Source organism: Oncorhynchus clarkii, chromosome 7 (assembly GCF_045791955.1).
Source record: "Oncorhynchus clarkii lewisi isolate Uvic-CL-2024 chromosome 7, UVic_Ocla_1.0, whole genome shotgun sequence".
In the NCBI taxonomy this organism is placed as follows: domain Eukaryota; kingdom Metazoa; phylum Chordata; class Actinopteri; order Salmoniformes; family Salmonidae; genus Oncorhynchus; species Oncorhynchus clarkii.
In genome coordinates this window covers 77,789,005-77,804,760 of record NC_092153.1, presented here as the reverse complement: position 1 = coordinate 77,804,760, position 15,756 = coordinate 77,789,005, and the positions used below count along the sequence as shown (strand labels likewise).

At 44.7% G+C, this 15,756-nt stretch overlaps 1 protein-coding gene across 2 annotated transcripts in view; it reads left to right on the top strand.

Annotated features, from left to right (window-relative positions):
* The window catches only part of LOC139413877 (protein phosphatase 1 regulatory subunit 1A-like), a 61,559-nt gene that overhangs the window by 28,046 nt on the left and 17,757 nt on the right, over window positions 1–15,756 (top strand). For both annotated transcript variants that reach the window (XM_071161710.1, XM_071161709.1), the window contains exon 2: window positions 957–1,017. In XM_071161710.1, the coding sequence (XP_071017811.1) occupies window positions 957–1,017 (61 nt within the window). The remainder of the gene's footprint in view (window positions 1–956; window positions 1,018–15,756) is intronic.

Genomic DNA, 15,756 nt, shown 5'->3' with positions numbered 1-15,756 from the left:
GGAGTTTTGCTACTGTGTTGTTCTATGAATTCCATCTTGTCTTCCTTACATGTAGGCTATACTTAAATCAGAGAAAAATGGTTATAAACAGCAGGTGAAGAAGCTCTCTGTCACGGTTCTCTTGTTGTGAAGGAGAGTTGGACCAAAATGCAGCGTGTAGATTACGATTCATGTTTAATGAAAAAACACACTAAACACAAACACTACCAAAACAATAAACGTAACGAAAACCGAAACAGCCTATACTTGTGTAAACTGACACAGAACAAGGACATCAGGACACTAAGGACAATCACCCACAAAACCCAACACCAAACAGGCTACCTAAATATGGTTCCCAATCAGAGACAATGACGAACACCTGCCTCTGATTGAGAACCATATCAGGCCAAACATAGAACTAGACAAACTAGACATGTAACATAGAATGCCCACTCAGCTCACACCCTGACCAACCAAAACATAGAAACATACAAAGCAAAACATGGTCAGGGTGTGACACTCTCCTAACTCTGCCTCTAAAACGATCATTATGGTGCTCACTGTTTTTGTCACTCCAGTACAATATACACATAAATAACAGTGTGTGGGATACTGTAAACAGAAAGCCAACTAGACTGTTTTGTAATTGCAGATTTCAGCATTTAGAAACAACAGTAGGATTGGACCTCACTTGTCTTTCGTCCTTACTCAGCAAGGCTGGCAGCTACAGCTCAGAACTGCTGGTGTGTGTGTATGTGTGTGTGTCTGTGCAACTGAGGGAGTTGAGGATGAGGTCAGCTGTTTGTGTGGGTGCAATACTGTTGTTGGAGTCTTTTTTTTAACCCCACAACACATCTGAATTCTATCTCTAAGCAAACACCACCACCACAAAATCTTGTGTTTTTCTTGGTTTCTTAATTTACTTTTTCTCGATTTCTTGAATACTGATGTCAGTTCTGTCTGTTTCTCTCCAGATCAGAAGACGTCGGCCCACCCCTGCTACTCTGGTAGCTTCCAGTGACCAGTCTTCTCCAGGTAACTAAATAACATCTTATTCACTTTAATACATGGGCCTACTCTAGTGTCCATTTTTGTGTAGAACTGAAATGTGTCTTCTGTCCTTCTTCAGTCGACTGGTCCGATGGCAGCAGATCAATCAATCAAACGTATTTTATAAAGCCCTTTAACATTAGCAGTCATCACAAAGTAAAAAGGACTCAGCGTAAAACTCCATAGAGCAGCAATGCAGAGGCGGACACACAGTGAAGCAATTTAATATGTATTATAATCGAGTTATATTATACTTCCCCTACCCTCCTCCCTTTATATTATACCTCCCCTACCCTCCTCCCTTTATATTACACCTCCCCTACCCTCCTACCTTTATATTATACCTCCCCTACCCTCCTTCCTTTATATTATACCTCCCCTACCCTCCTCCCTTTATATTATACCTCCCCTACCCTCCTCCCTTTATATTATACCTCCCCTACCCTCCTCCCTTTATATTATACCTCCCCTACCCTCCTACCTTTATATTATACCTCCCCTACCCTCCTTCCTTTATATTATACCTCCCCTACCCTCCTCCCTTTATATTATACCTCCCCTACCCTCCTTCCTTTATATTATACCTCCCCTACCCTCCTCCCTTTATATTATACCTCCCCTACCCTACCCTCCTTCCTTTATATTATACCTCCCCTACCCTCCTTCCTTTATATTATACCTCCCCTACCCTCCTCCCTTTATATTATACCTCCCCTACCCTCCTTCCTTTATATTATACCTCCCCTACCCTACCCTCCTTCCTTTATATTATACCTCCCCTACCCTCCTTCCTTTATATTATACCTCCCCTACCCTCCTTCCTTTATATTATACCTCCCCTACCCTCCTCCCTTTATATTATACCTCCCCTACCCTCCTCCCTTTATATTATACCTCCCCTACCCTCCTTCCTTTATATTATACCTCCCCTACCCTACCCTCCTTCCTTTATATTATACCTCCCCTACCCTCCTCCCTTTATATTATACCTCCCCTACCCTCCTTCCTTTATATTATACCTCCCCTACCCTCCTTCCTTTATATTATACCTCCCCTACCCTACCCTCCTACCTTTATATTATACCTCCCCTACCCTCCTCCCTTTATATTATACCTCCCCTACCCTCCTCCCTTTATATTATACCTCCCCTACCCTCCTTCCTTTATATTATACCTCCCCTACCCTACCCTTCTTCCTTTATATTATACCTCCCCTACCCTCCTCCCTTTATATTATACCTCCCCTACCCTCCTTCCTTTATATTACACCTCCCCTACCCTCCTCCCTTTATATTATACCTCTCCTACCCTCCTACCTTTATATTATACCTCCCCTACCCTCCTCCCTTTATATTATACCTCCCCTACCCTCCTCCCTTTATATTATACCTCCCCTACCCTCCTTCCTTTATATTATACCTCCCCTACCCTCCTTCCTTTATATTATACCTCCCCTACCCTCCTTCCTTTATATTATACCTCCCCTACCCTCCTACCTTTATATTATACCTCCCCTACCCTCCTCCCTTTATATTATACCTCCCCTACCCTCCTACCTTTATATTATACCTCCCCTACCCTCCTTCCTTTATATTATACCTCCCCTACCCTCCTACCTTTATATTATACCTCCCCTATCCTCCTCCCTTTATATTATACCTCCCCTACTCCCTTTATATTATACCTCCCCTACCCTCCGCCCTTTATATTATACCTCCCCTACCCTCCTACCTTTATATTATACCTCCCCTACCCTCCTTCCTTTATATTATACCTCCCCTACCCTCCTACCTTTATATTATACCTCCCCTACCCTCCTCCCTTTATATTATACCTCCCCTAACCTCCTTCCTTTATATTATACCTCCCCTACCCTCCTCCCTTTATATTATACCTCCCCTACCCTCCTCCCTTTATATTATACCTCCCCTACCCTCCTCCCTTTATATTATACCTCCCCTACCCTCCTCCCTTTATATTATACCTACCCTACCCTCCTTCCTTTATATTATACCTCCCCTACCCTACCCTCCTCCCTTTATATTATACCTCCCCTACCCTACCCTCCTCCCTTTATATTATACCTCCCCTACCCTACCCTCCTCCCTTTATATTATACCTCCCCTACCCTACCCTCCTCCCTTTATATTATACCTCCCCTACCCTACCCTCCTTCCTTTATATTATACCTCCCCTACCCTCCTTCCTTTATATTATACCTCCCCTACCCTCCTCCCTTTATATTATACCTCCCCTACCCTACCCTCCTTCCTTTATATTATACCTCCCCTACCCTCCTCCCTTTATATTATACCTCCCCTACCCTACCCTCCTCCCTTTATATTATACCTCCCCTACCCTCCTTCCTTTATATTATACCTCCCCTACCCTCCTCCCTTTATATTATACCTCCCCTACCCTCCTTCCTTTATATTATACCTACCCTACCCTCCTACCTTTATATTATACCTCCCCTACCCTCCTTCCTTTATATTATACCTCCCCTACCCTCCTTCCTTTATATTATACCTCCCCTACCCTCCTCCCTTTATATTATACCTCCCCTACCCTCCTCCCTTTATATTATACCTCCCCTACCCTCCTTCCTTTATATTATACCTCCCCTACCCTCCTCCCTTTATATTATACCTCCCCTACCCTCCTCCCTTTATATTATACCTCCCCTACCCTCCTTCCTTTATATTATACCTCCCCTACCCTCCTACCTTTATATTATACCTCCCCTACCCTCCTTCCTTTATATTATACCTCCCCTACCCTCCTCCCTTTATATTATACCTCCCCTACCCTCCTCCCTTTATATTATACCTCCCCTACCCTCCTTCTTTTATATTATACCTCCCCTACCCTACCCTCCTTCCTTTATATTATACCTCCCCTACCCTCCTTCCTTTATATTATACCTCCCCTACCCTACCCTCCTTCTTTTATATTATACCTCCCCTACCCTCCTCCCTTTATATTATACCTCCCCTACCCTCCTTCCTTTATATTATACCTCCCCTACCCTCCTTCCTTTATAGTATACCTCCCCTACCCTCCTTCCTTTATATTATACCTCCCCTACCCTCCTTCCTTTATATTATACCTCCCCTACCCTCCTCCCTTTATATTATACCTCCCCTACCCTCCTTCCTTTATATTATACCTCCCCTACCCTCCTACCTTTATATTATACCTCCCCTACCCTACCCTCCTTCCTTTATATTATACCTCCCCTACCCTCCTACCTTTATATTATACTTCCCCTACCCTCCTCCCTATATATTATACCTCCCCTACCCTCCTCCCTTTATATTATACCTCCCCTACCCTCCTACCTTTATATTATACCTCCCCTACCCTCCTCCCTTTATATTATACCTCCCCTACCCTCCTCCCTTTATATTATACCTCCCCTACCCTCCTCCCTTTATATTATACCTCCCCTACCCTCCTTCCTTTATATTATACCTCCCCTACCCTCCTTCCTTTATATTATACCTCCCCTACCCTCCTACCTTTATATTATACCTCCCCTACCCTACCCTCCTACCTTTATATTATACCTCCCCTACCCTCCTACCTTTATATTATACCTCCCCTACCCTCCTACCTTTATATTATACCTCCCCTACCCTCCTTCCTTTATATTATACCTCCCCTACCCTCCTTCCTTTATATTATACCTCCCCTACCCTCCTTCCTTTATATTATACCTCCCCTACCCTCCTACCTTTATATTATACCTCCCCTACCCTCCTTCCTTTATATTATACCTCCCCTACCCTCCTCCCTTTATATTATACCTCCCCTACCCTCCTCCCTTTATATTATACCTCCCCTACCCTCCTTCTTTTATATTATACCTCCCCTACCCTACCCTCCTTCCTTTATATTATACCTCCCCTACCCTCCTTCCTTTATATTATACCTCCCCTACCCTACCCTCCTTCTTTTATATTATACCTCCCCTACCCTCCTCCCTTTATATTATACCTCCCCTACCCTCCTTCCTTTATATTATACCTCCCCTACCCTCCTTCCTTTATAGTATACCTCCCCTACCCTCCTTCCTTTATATTATACCTCCCCTACCCTCCTACCTTTATATTATACCTCCCCTACCCTCCTCCCTTTATATTATACCTCCCCTACCCTCCTCCCTTTATATTATACCTCCCCTACCCTCCTTCCTTTATATTATACCTCCCCTACCCTCCTCCCTTTATATTATACCTCCCCTACCCTCCTTCCTTTATATTATACCTCCCCTACCCTCCTCCCTTTATATTATACCTCCCCTACCCTCCTACCTTTATATTATACCTCCCCTACCCTCCTCCCTTTATATTATACCTCCCCTACCCTCCTACCTTTATATTATACCTCCCCTACCCTCCTTCCTTTATATTATACCTCCCCTACCCTCCTTCCTTTATATTATACCTCCCCTACCCTCCTCCCTTTATATTATACCTCCCCTACCCTACCCTCCTTCCTTTATATTATACCTCCCCTACCCTCCTTCCTTTATATTATACCTCCCCTACCCTCCTACCTTTATATTATACCTCCCCTACCCTCCTCCCTTTATATTATACCTCCCCTACCCTCCTCCCTTTATATTATACCTCCCCTACCCTCCTCCCTTTATATTATACCTCCCCTACCCTCCTCCCTTTATATTATACCTACCCTCCTCCCTTTATATTATACCTCCCCTACCCTCCTTCCTTTATATTATACCTACCCTCCTCCCTTTATATTATACCTCCCCTACCCTCCTCCCTTTATATTATACCTCCCCTACCCTACCCTCCTTCCTTTATATTATACCTCCCCTACCCTCCTTCCTTTATATTATACCTCCCCTACCCTCCTCCCTTTATATTATACCTCCCCTACCCTCCTTCCTTTATATTATACCTCCCCTACCCTCCTTCCTTTATATTATACCTCCCCTACCCTCCTACCTTTATATTATACCTCCCCTACCCTCCTCCCTTTATATTATACCTCCCCTACCCTCCTCCCTTTATATTATACCTCCCCTACCCTCCTCCCTTTATATTATACCTCCCCTACCCTCCTCCCTTTATATTATACCTCCCCTACCCTCCTCCCTTTATATTATACCTCCCCTACCCTCCTTCCTTTATATTATACCTCCCCTACCCTCCTCCCTTTATATTATACCTCCCCTACCCTCCTACCTTTATATTATACCTCCCCTACCCTCCTTCCTTTATATTATACCTCCCCTACCCTCCTCCCTTTATATTATACTTCCCCTACCCTCCTCCCTTTATATTATACCTCCCCTACCCTCCTCCCTTTATATTACACCTCCCCTACCCTCCTACCTTTATATTATACCTCCCCTACCCTCCTCCCTTTATATTATACCTCCCCTACCCTCCTCCCTTTATATTATACCTCCCCTACCCTCCTCCCTTTATATTATACCTCCCCTACCCTCCTACCTTTATATTATACCTCCCCTACCCTCCTCCCTTTATATTATACCTCCCCTACCCTCCTACCTTTATATTATACCTCCCCTACCCTCCTTCCTTTATATTATACCTCCCCTACCCTCCTTCCTTTATATTATACCTCCCCTACCCTCCTCCCTTTATATTATACCTCCCCTACCCTACCCTCCTTCCTTTATATTATACCTCCCCTACCCTCCTTCCTTTATATTATACCTCCCCTACCCTCCTACCTTTATATTATACCTCCCCTACCCTCCTCCCTTTATATTATACCTCCCCTACCCTCCTCCCTTTATATTATACCTCCCCTACCCTCCTCCCTTTATATTATACCTCCCCTACCCTCCTCCCTTTATATTATACCTACCCTCCTCCCTTTATATTATACCTCCCCTACCCTCCTTCCTTTATATTATACCTACCCTCCTCCCTTTATATTATACCTCCCCTACCCTCCTCCCTTTATATTATACCTCCCCTACCCTACCCTCCTTCCTTTATATTATACCTCCCCTACCCTCCTTCCTTTATATTATACCTCCCCTACCCTCCTCCCTTTATATTATACCTCCCCTACCCTCCTTCCTTTATATTATACCTCCCCTACCCTCCTTCCTTTATATTATACCTCCCCTACCCTCCTACCTTTATATTATACCTCCCCTACCCTCCTCCCTTTATATTATACCTCCCCTACCCTCCTCCCTTTATATTATACCTCCCCTACCCTCCTCCCTTTATATTATACCTCCCCTACCCTCCTCCCTTTATATTATACCTCCCCTACCCTCCTCCCTTTATATTATACCTCCCCTACCCTCCTTCCTTTATATTATACCTCCCCTACCCTCCTCCCTTTATATTATACCTCCCCTACCCTCCTACCTTTATATTATACCTCCCCTACCCTCCTTCCTTTATATTATACCTCCCCTACCCTCCTCCCTTTATATTATACTTCCCCTACCCTCCTCCCTTTATATTATACCTCCCCTACCCTCCTCCCTTTATATTACACCTCCCCTACCCTCCTACCTTTATATTATACCTCCCCTACCCTCCTCCCTTTATATTATACCTCCCCTACCCTCCTCCCTTTATATTATACCTCCCCTACCCTCCTCCCTTTATATTATACCTCCCCTACCCTCCTTCCTTTATATTATACCTCCCCTACCCTCCTCCCTTTATATTATACTTCCCCTACCCTCCTCCCTTTATATTATACCTCCCCTACCCTCCTCCCTTTATATTATACCTCCCCTACCCTCCTCCCTTTATATTATACCTCCCCTACCCTCCTTCCTTTATATTATACCTCCCCTACTCCCTTTATATTATACCTCCCCTACCCTCCTCCCTTTATATTATACCTCCCCTACCCTCCTCCCTTTATATTATACCTCCCCTACCCTCCTTCCTTTATATTATACCTCCCCTACCCTCCTCCCTTTATATTATACCTCCCCTACCCTCCTCCCTTTATATTATACCTCCCCTACCCTCCTTCCTTTATATTATACCTCCCCTACCCTCCTACCTTTATATTATACCTCCCCTACCCTCCTCCCTTTATATTATACCTCCCCTACCCTCCTCCCTTTATATTATACCTCCCCTACCCTCCTCCCTTTATATTATACCTCCCCTACCCTCCTCCCTTTATATTATACCTCCCCTACCCTCCTCCCTTTATATTATACCTCCCCTACCCTCCTTCCTTTATATTATACCTCCCCTACCCTCCTCCCTTTATATTATACCTCCCCTACCCTCCTACCTTTATATTATACCTCCCCTACCCTCCTACCTTTATATTATACCTCCCCTACCCTCCTCCCTTTATATTATACCTCCCCTACGCTCCTCCCTTTATATTAGACCTCCCCTACCCTCCTCCCTTTATATTATACCTCCCCTACCCTCCTACCTTTATATTATACCTCCCCTACCCTCCTCCCTTTATATTATATCTCCCCTACCCTCCTCCCTTTATATTATACCTCCCCTACCCTCCTACCTTTATATTAGACCTCCCCTACCCTCCTCCCTTTATATTATACCTCCCCTACCCTACCCTCCTCCCTTTATATTATACCTCCCCTACCCTACCCTCCTCCCTTTATATTATACCTCCCCTACCCTCCTTCCTTTATATTATACCTCCCCTACCCTCCTCCCTTTATATTATACCTCCCCTACCCTCCTACCTTTATATTATACCTCCCCTACCCTCCTACCTTTATATTATACCTCCCCTACCCTCCTCCCTTTATATTATACCTCCCCTACCCTCCTTCCTTTATATTATACCTCCCCTACCCTCCTCCCTTTATATTATACCTCCCCTACCCTCCTTCCTTTATATTATACCTCCCCTACCCTCCTACCTTTATATTATACCTCCCCTACCCTCCTTCTTTTATATTATACCTCCCCTACCCTCCTCCCTTTATATTATACCTCCCCTACCCTCCTCCCTTTATATTATACCTCCCCTACCCTCCTACCTTTATATTATACCTCCCCTACCCTCCTACCTTTATATTATACCTCCCCTACTCTCCTCCCTTTATATTATACCTCCCCTACCCTCCTCCCTTTATATTATACCTCCCCTACCCTCCTACCTTTATATTATACCTCCCCTACCCTCCTTCCTTTATATTATACCTCCCCTACCCTCCTCCCTTTATATTATACCTCCCCTACCCTCCTCCCTTTATATTATACCTCCCCTACCCTCCTACCTTTATATTATACCTCCTCTACCCTCCTCCCTTTATATTATACCTCCCCTACCCTCCTACCTTTATATTATACCTCCCTTACCCTCCTCCCTTTATATTATACCTCCCCTACCCTCCTCCCTTTATATTATACCTCCCCTACCCTCCTTCCTTTATATTATACCTCCCCTACCCTCCTTCCTTTATATTATACCTCCCCTACCCTCCTACCTTTATATTATACCTCCCCTACCCTCCTCCCTTTATATTATACCTCCCCTACCCTCCTACCTTTATATTATACCTCCCCTACCCTACCCTCCTCCCTTTATATTATACCTCCCCTACCCTCCTCCCTTTATATTATACCTACCCTACCCTCCTCCCTTTATATTATACCTCCCCTACCCTCCTCCCTTTATATTATACCTCCCCTACCCTACCCTCCTCCCTTTATATTATACCTCCCCTACCCTACCCTCCTCCCTTTATATTATACCTCCCCTACCCTCCTTCCTTTATATTATACCTCCCCTACCCTCCTCCCTTTATATTATACCTCCCCTACCCTCCTACCTTTATATTATACCTCCCCTACCCTCCTTCCTTTATATTATACCTCCCCTACCCTCCTCCCTTTATATTATACCTCCCCTACCCTCCTCCCTTTATATTATACCTCCCCTACCCTCCTACCTTTATATTATACCTCCCCTACCCTCCTCCCTTTATATTATACCTCCCCTACCCTCCTCCCTTTATATTATACCTCCCCTACCCTCCTCCCTTTATATTATACCTCCCCTACCCTCCTCCCTTTATATTATACCTCCCCTACCCTCCTTCCTTTATATTATACCTCCCCTACCCTCCTCCCTTTATATTATACCTCCCCTACCCTCCTACCTTTATATTATACCTCCCCTACCCTCCTACCTTTATATTATACCTCCCCTACCCTCCTCCCTTTATATTATACCTCCCCTACGCTCCTCCCTGTATATTAGACCTCCCCTACCCTCCTCCCTTTATATTATACCTCCCCTACCCTCCTACCTTTATATTATACCTCCCCTACCCTCCTCCCTTTATATTATATCTCCCCTACCCTCCTCCCTTTATATTATACCTCCCCTACCCTCCTCCCTTTATATTATACCTCCCCTACCCTCCTCCCTTTATATTATACCTCCTCTACCCTACCCTCCTCCCTTTATATTATACCTCCCCTACCCTACCCTCCTCCCTTTATATTATACCTCCCCTACCCTCCTTCCTTTATATTATACCTCCCCTACCCTCCTCCCTTTATATTATACCTCCCCTACCCTCCTACCTTTATATTATACCTCCCCTACCCTCCTACCTTTATATTATACCTCCCCTACCCTCCTCCCTTTATATTATACCTCCCCTACCCTCCTTCCTTTATATTATACCTCCCCTACCCTCCTCCCTTTATATTATACCTCCCCTACCCTCCTTCCTTTATATTATACCTCCCCTACCCTCCTACCTTTATATTATACCTCCCCTACCCTCCTTCTTTTATATTATACCTCCCCTACCCTCCTCCCTTTATATTATACCTCCCCTACCCTCCTCCCTTTATATTATACCTCCCCTACCCTCCTACCTTTATATTATACCTCCCCTACCCTCCTACCTTTATATTATACCTCCCCTACTCTCCTCCCTTTATATTATACCTCCCCTACCCTCCTCCCTTTATATTATACCTCCCCTACCTTCCTACCTTTATATTATACCTCCCCTACCCTCCTTCCTTTATATTATACCTCCCCTACCCTCCTCCCTTTATATTATACCTCCCCTACCCTCCTCCCTTTATATTATACCTCCCCTACCCTCCTACCTTTATATTATACCTCCTCTACCCTCCTCCCTTTATATTATACCTCCCCTACCCTCCTACCTTTATATTATACCTCCCCTACCCTCCTACCTTTATATTATACCTCCCCTACCCTACCCTCCTCCCTTTATATTATACCTCCCCTACCCTCCTACCTTTATATTATACCTCCCCTACCCTCCTACCTTTATATTATACCTCCCCTACCCTCCTCCCTTTATATTATACCTCCCCTACCCTCCTACCTTTATATTATACCTCCCCTACCCTCCTCCCTTTATATTATACCTCCCCTACCCTCCTTCCTTTATAGTATACCTCCCCTACCCTCCTTCCTTTATATTATACCTCCCCTACCCTCTTTCCTTTATATTATACCTCCCCTACCCTCCTTCCTTTATATTATACCTCCCCTACCCTCCTCCCTTTATATTATACCTCCCCTACCCTCCTCCCTTTATATTATACCTCCCCTACCCTCCTCCCTTTATATTATACCTCCCCTACCCTCCTACCTTTATATTATACCTCCCCTACCCTCCTACCTTTATATTATACCTCCCCTACCCTCCTCCCTTTATATTATACCTCCCCTACCCTCCTCCCTTTATATTATACCTCCCCTACCCTCCTCCCTTTATATTATACCTCCCCTACCCTACCCTCCTTCCTTTATATTATACCTCCCCTACCCTCCTTCCTTTATAGTATACCTCCCCTACCCTCCTTCCTTTATATTATACCTCCCCTACCCTACCCTCCTCCCTTTATATTATACCTCCCCTACCCTCCTCCCTTTATATTATACCTCCCCTACCCTCCTTCCTTTATATTATACCTCCCCTACCCTCCTACCTTTATATTATACTTCCCCTACCCTCCTCCCTTTATATTATACCTCCCCTACCCTCCTTCCTTTATATTATACCTCCCCTACCCTCCTCCCTTTATATTATACCTCCACTACCCTCCTCCCTTTATATTATACCTCCCCTACCCTCCTACCTTTATATTATACCTCCCCTACCCTCCTCCCTTTATATTATACCTCCCCTACCCTCCTCCCTTTATATTATACCTCCCCTACCCTCCTCCCTTTATATTATACCTCCCCTACCCTCCTACCTTTATATTATACCTCCCCTACCCTCCTCCCTTTATATTATACCTCCCCTACCCTCCTCCCTTTATATTATACCTCCCCTACCCTCCTCCCTTTATATTATACCTCCCCTACCCTCCTACCTTTATATTATACCTCCCCTACCCTCCTCCCTTTATATTATACCTCCCCTACCCTCCTCCCTTTATATTATACCTCCCCTACCCTCCTCCCTTTATATTATACCTCCCCTACCCTCCTACCTTTATATTATACCTCCCCTACCCTCCTCCCTTTATATTATACCTCCCCTACCCTCCTCCCTTTATATTATACCTCCCCTACCCTCCTCCCTTTATATTACACCTCCCCTACCCTACCCTCCTCCCTTTATATTATACCTCCCCTACCCTACCCTCCTCCCTTTATATTACACCTCCCCTACCCTCCTTCCTTTATATTATACCTCCCCTACCCTCCTCCCTTTATATTATACCTCCCCTAACCTCCTCCCTTTATATTATACCTCCCCTACCCTCCTACCTTTATATTATACCTCCCCTACCCTCCTTCCTTTATATTATACCTCCCCTACCCTCCTACCTTTATATTATACCTCCCCTACCCTCCTCCCTTTATATTATACCTCCCCTACCCTCCTTCCTTTATATTATACCTCCCCTACCCTCCTTCCTTTATATTATACCTCCCCTACCCTCCTTCCTTTATATTATACCTCCCCTACCCTCCTCCCTTTATATTATACCTCCCCTACCCTCCTTCCTTTACATTATACCTCCCCTACCCTCCTCCCTTTATATTATACCTCCCCTACCCTCCTCCCTTTATATTATACCTCCCCTACCCTCCTCCCTTTATATTATACCTCCCCTACCCTCCTCCCTTTATATTATACCTCCCCTACCCTCCTACCTTTATATTATACCTCCCCTACCCTCCTCCCTTTATATTATACCTCCCCTACCCTCCTCCCTTTATATTATACCTCCCCTACCCTCCTCCCTTTATATTATACCTCCCCTACCCTCCTACCTTTATATTATACCTCCCCTACCCTCCTCCCTTTATATTATACCTCCCCTACCCTCCTCCCTTTATATTATACCTCCCCTACCCTCCTACCTTTATATTATACCTCCCCTACCCTCCTCCCTTTATATTATACCTCCCCTACCCTCCTCCCTTTATATTATACCTCCCCTACCCCCCTTCCTTTATATTATACCTCCCCTACTCCCTTTATATTATACCTCCCCTACCCTCCTTCCTTTATATTATACCTCCCCTACCCTCCTCCCTTTATATTATACCTCCCCTACCCTCCTCCCTTTATATTATACCTCCCCTACCCTCCTACCTTTATATTATACCTCCCCTACCCTCCTACCTTTATATTATACCTCCCCTACCCTCCTACCTTTATATTATACCTCCCCTACCCTCCTCCCTTTATATTATACCTCCCCTACCCTCCTACCTTTATATTATACCTCCCCTACCCTCCTCCCTTTATATTATACCTCCCCTACCCTCCTTCCTTTATATTATACCTCCCCTACCCTCCTCCCTTTATATTATACCTCCCCTACCCTCCTCCCTTTATATTATACCTCCCCTACCCTCCTCCCTTTATATTATACCTCCCCTACCCTCCTCCCTTTATATTATACCTCCCCTACCCTCCTACCTTTATATTATACCTCCCCTACCCTCCTCCCTTTATATTATACCTCCCCTACCCTCCTCCCTTTATATTATACCTCCCCTACCCTCCTACCTTTATATTATACCTCCCCTACCCTCCTCCCTTTATATTATACCTCCCCTACCCTCCTTCCTTTATATTATACCTCCCCTACCCTCCTCCCTTTATATTATACCTCCCCTACCCTCCTCCCTTTATATTATACCTCCCCTACCCTCCTTCCTTTATATTATACCTCCCCTACCCTCCTCCCTTTATATTATACCTCCCCTACCCTCCTCCCTTTATATTATACCTCCCCTACCCTCCTCCCTTTATATTATACCTCCCCTCCCCTACCCTCCTCCCTTTATATTATACCTCCCCTACCCTCCTCCCTTTATATTATACCTCCCCTACCCTCCTCCCTTTATATTATACCTCCCCTACCCTCCTTCCTTTATATTATACCTCCCCTCCCCTACCCTCCTCCCTTTATATTATACCTCCCCTACCCTCCTTCCTTTATATTATACCTCCCCTACCCTCCTCCCTTTATATTATACCTCCCCTACCCTCCTTCCTTTATATTATACCTCCCCTACCCTCCTACCTTTATATTATACCTCCCCTACCCTCCTTCCTTTATATTATACCTCCCCTACCCTCCTCCCTTTATATTATACCTCCCCTACCCTCCTTCCTTTATATTATACCTCCCCTACCCTCCTTCCTTTATATTATACCTCCCCTACCCTCCTTCCTTTATATTATACCTCCCCTACCCTCCTTCCTTTATATTATACCTCCCCTACTCTCCTTCCTTTATATTATACCTCCCCTACCTCCTCCCTTTATATTATACCTCCCCTACTCCCTTTATATTATACCTCCCCTACCCTCCTCCCTTTATATTATACCTCCCCTACCCTCCTCCCTTTATATTATACCTCCCCTACCCTCCTTCCTTTATATTATACCTCCCCTACCCTCCTCCCTTTATATTATACCTCCCTTACCCTCCTTCCTTTATATTATACCTCCCCTACCCTCCTCCCTTTATATTATACCTCCCCTACCCTCCTCCCTTTATATTATACCTCCCCTACCCTCCTCCCTTTATATTATACCTCCCCTACCCTCCTTCCTTTATATTATACCTCCCCTACCCTCCTCCCTTTATATTATACCTCCCCTACCCTCCTTCCTTTATATTATACCTCCCCTACCCTCCTTCCTTTATATTATACCTCCCCTACCCTCCTTCCTTTATATTATACCTCCCCTACCCTCCTCCCTTTATATTATACCTCCCCTACCCTCCTCCCTTTATATTATACCTCCCCTACCCTCCTCCCTTTATATTATACCTCCCCTACCCTCCTCCCTTTATATTATACCTCCCCTACTCCCTTTATATTATACCTCCCCTACCCTCCTCCCTTTATATTATACCCCCCCTACCCTACCCTCCTTCCTTTATATTATACCTCCCCTACCCTCCTCCCTTTATATTATACCTCGCCTACCCTACCCTCCTCCCTTTATATTACACCTCCCCTACCCTCCTTCCTTTATATTATACCTCCCCTACCCTCCTCCCTTTATATTATACCTCCCCTACCCTCCTTCCTTTATATTATACCTCCCCTACCCTCCTTCCTTTATATTACAACCTTCCTACCTTTTTACTCCTACATAGTGACATAAGATGTCCAGGTTGCCATGGTTAGATCTGTGTCATACTTACGGTATATACAGCATGTCATTTCTATATCAATAATGTAGTATGTCCGTGCTCCCACTTGGTG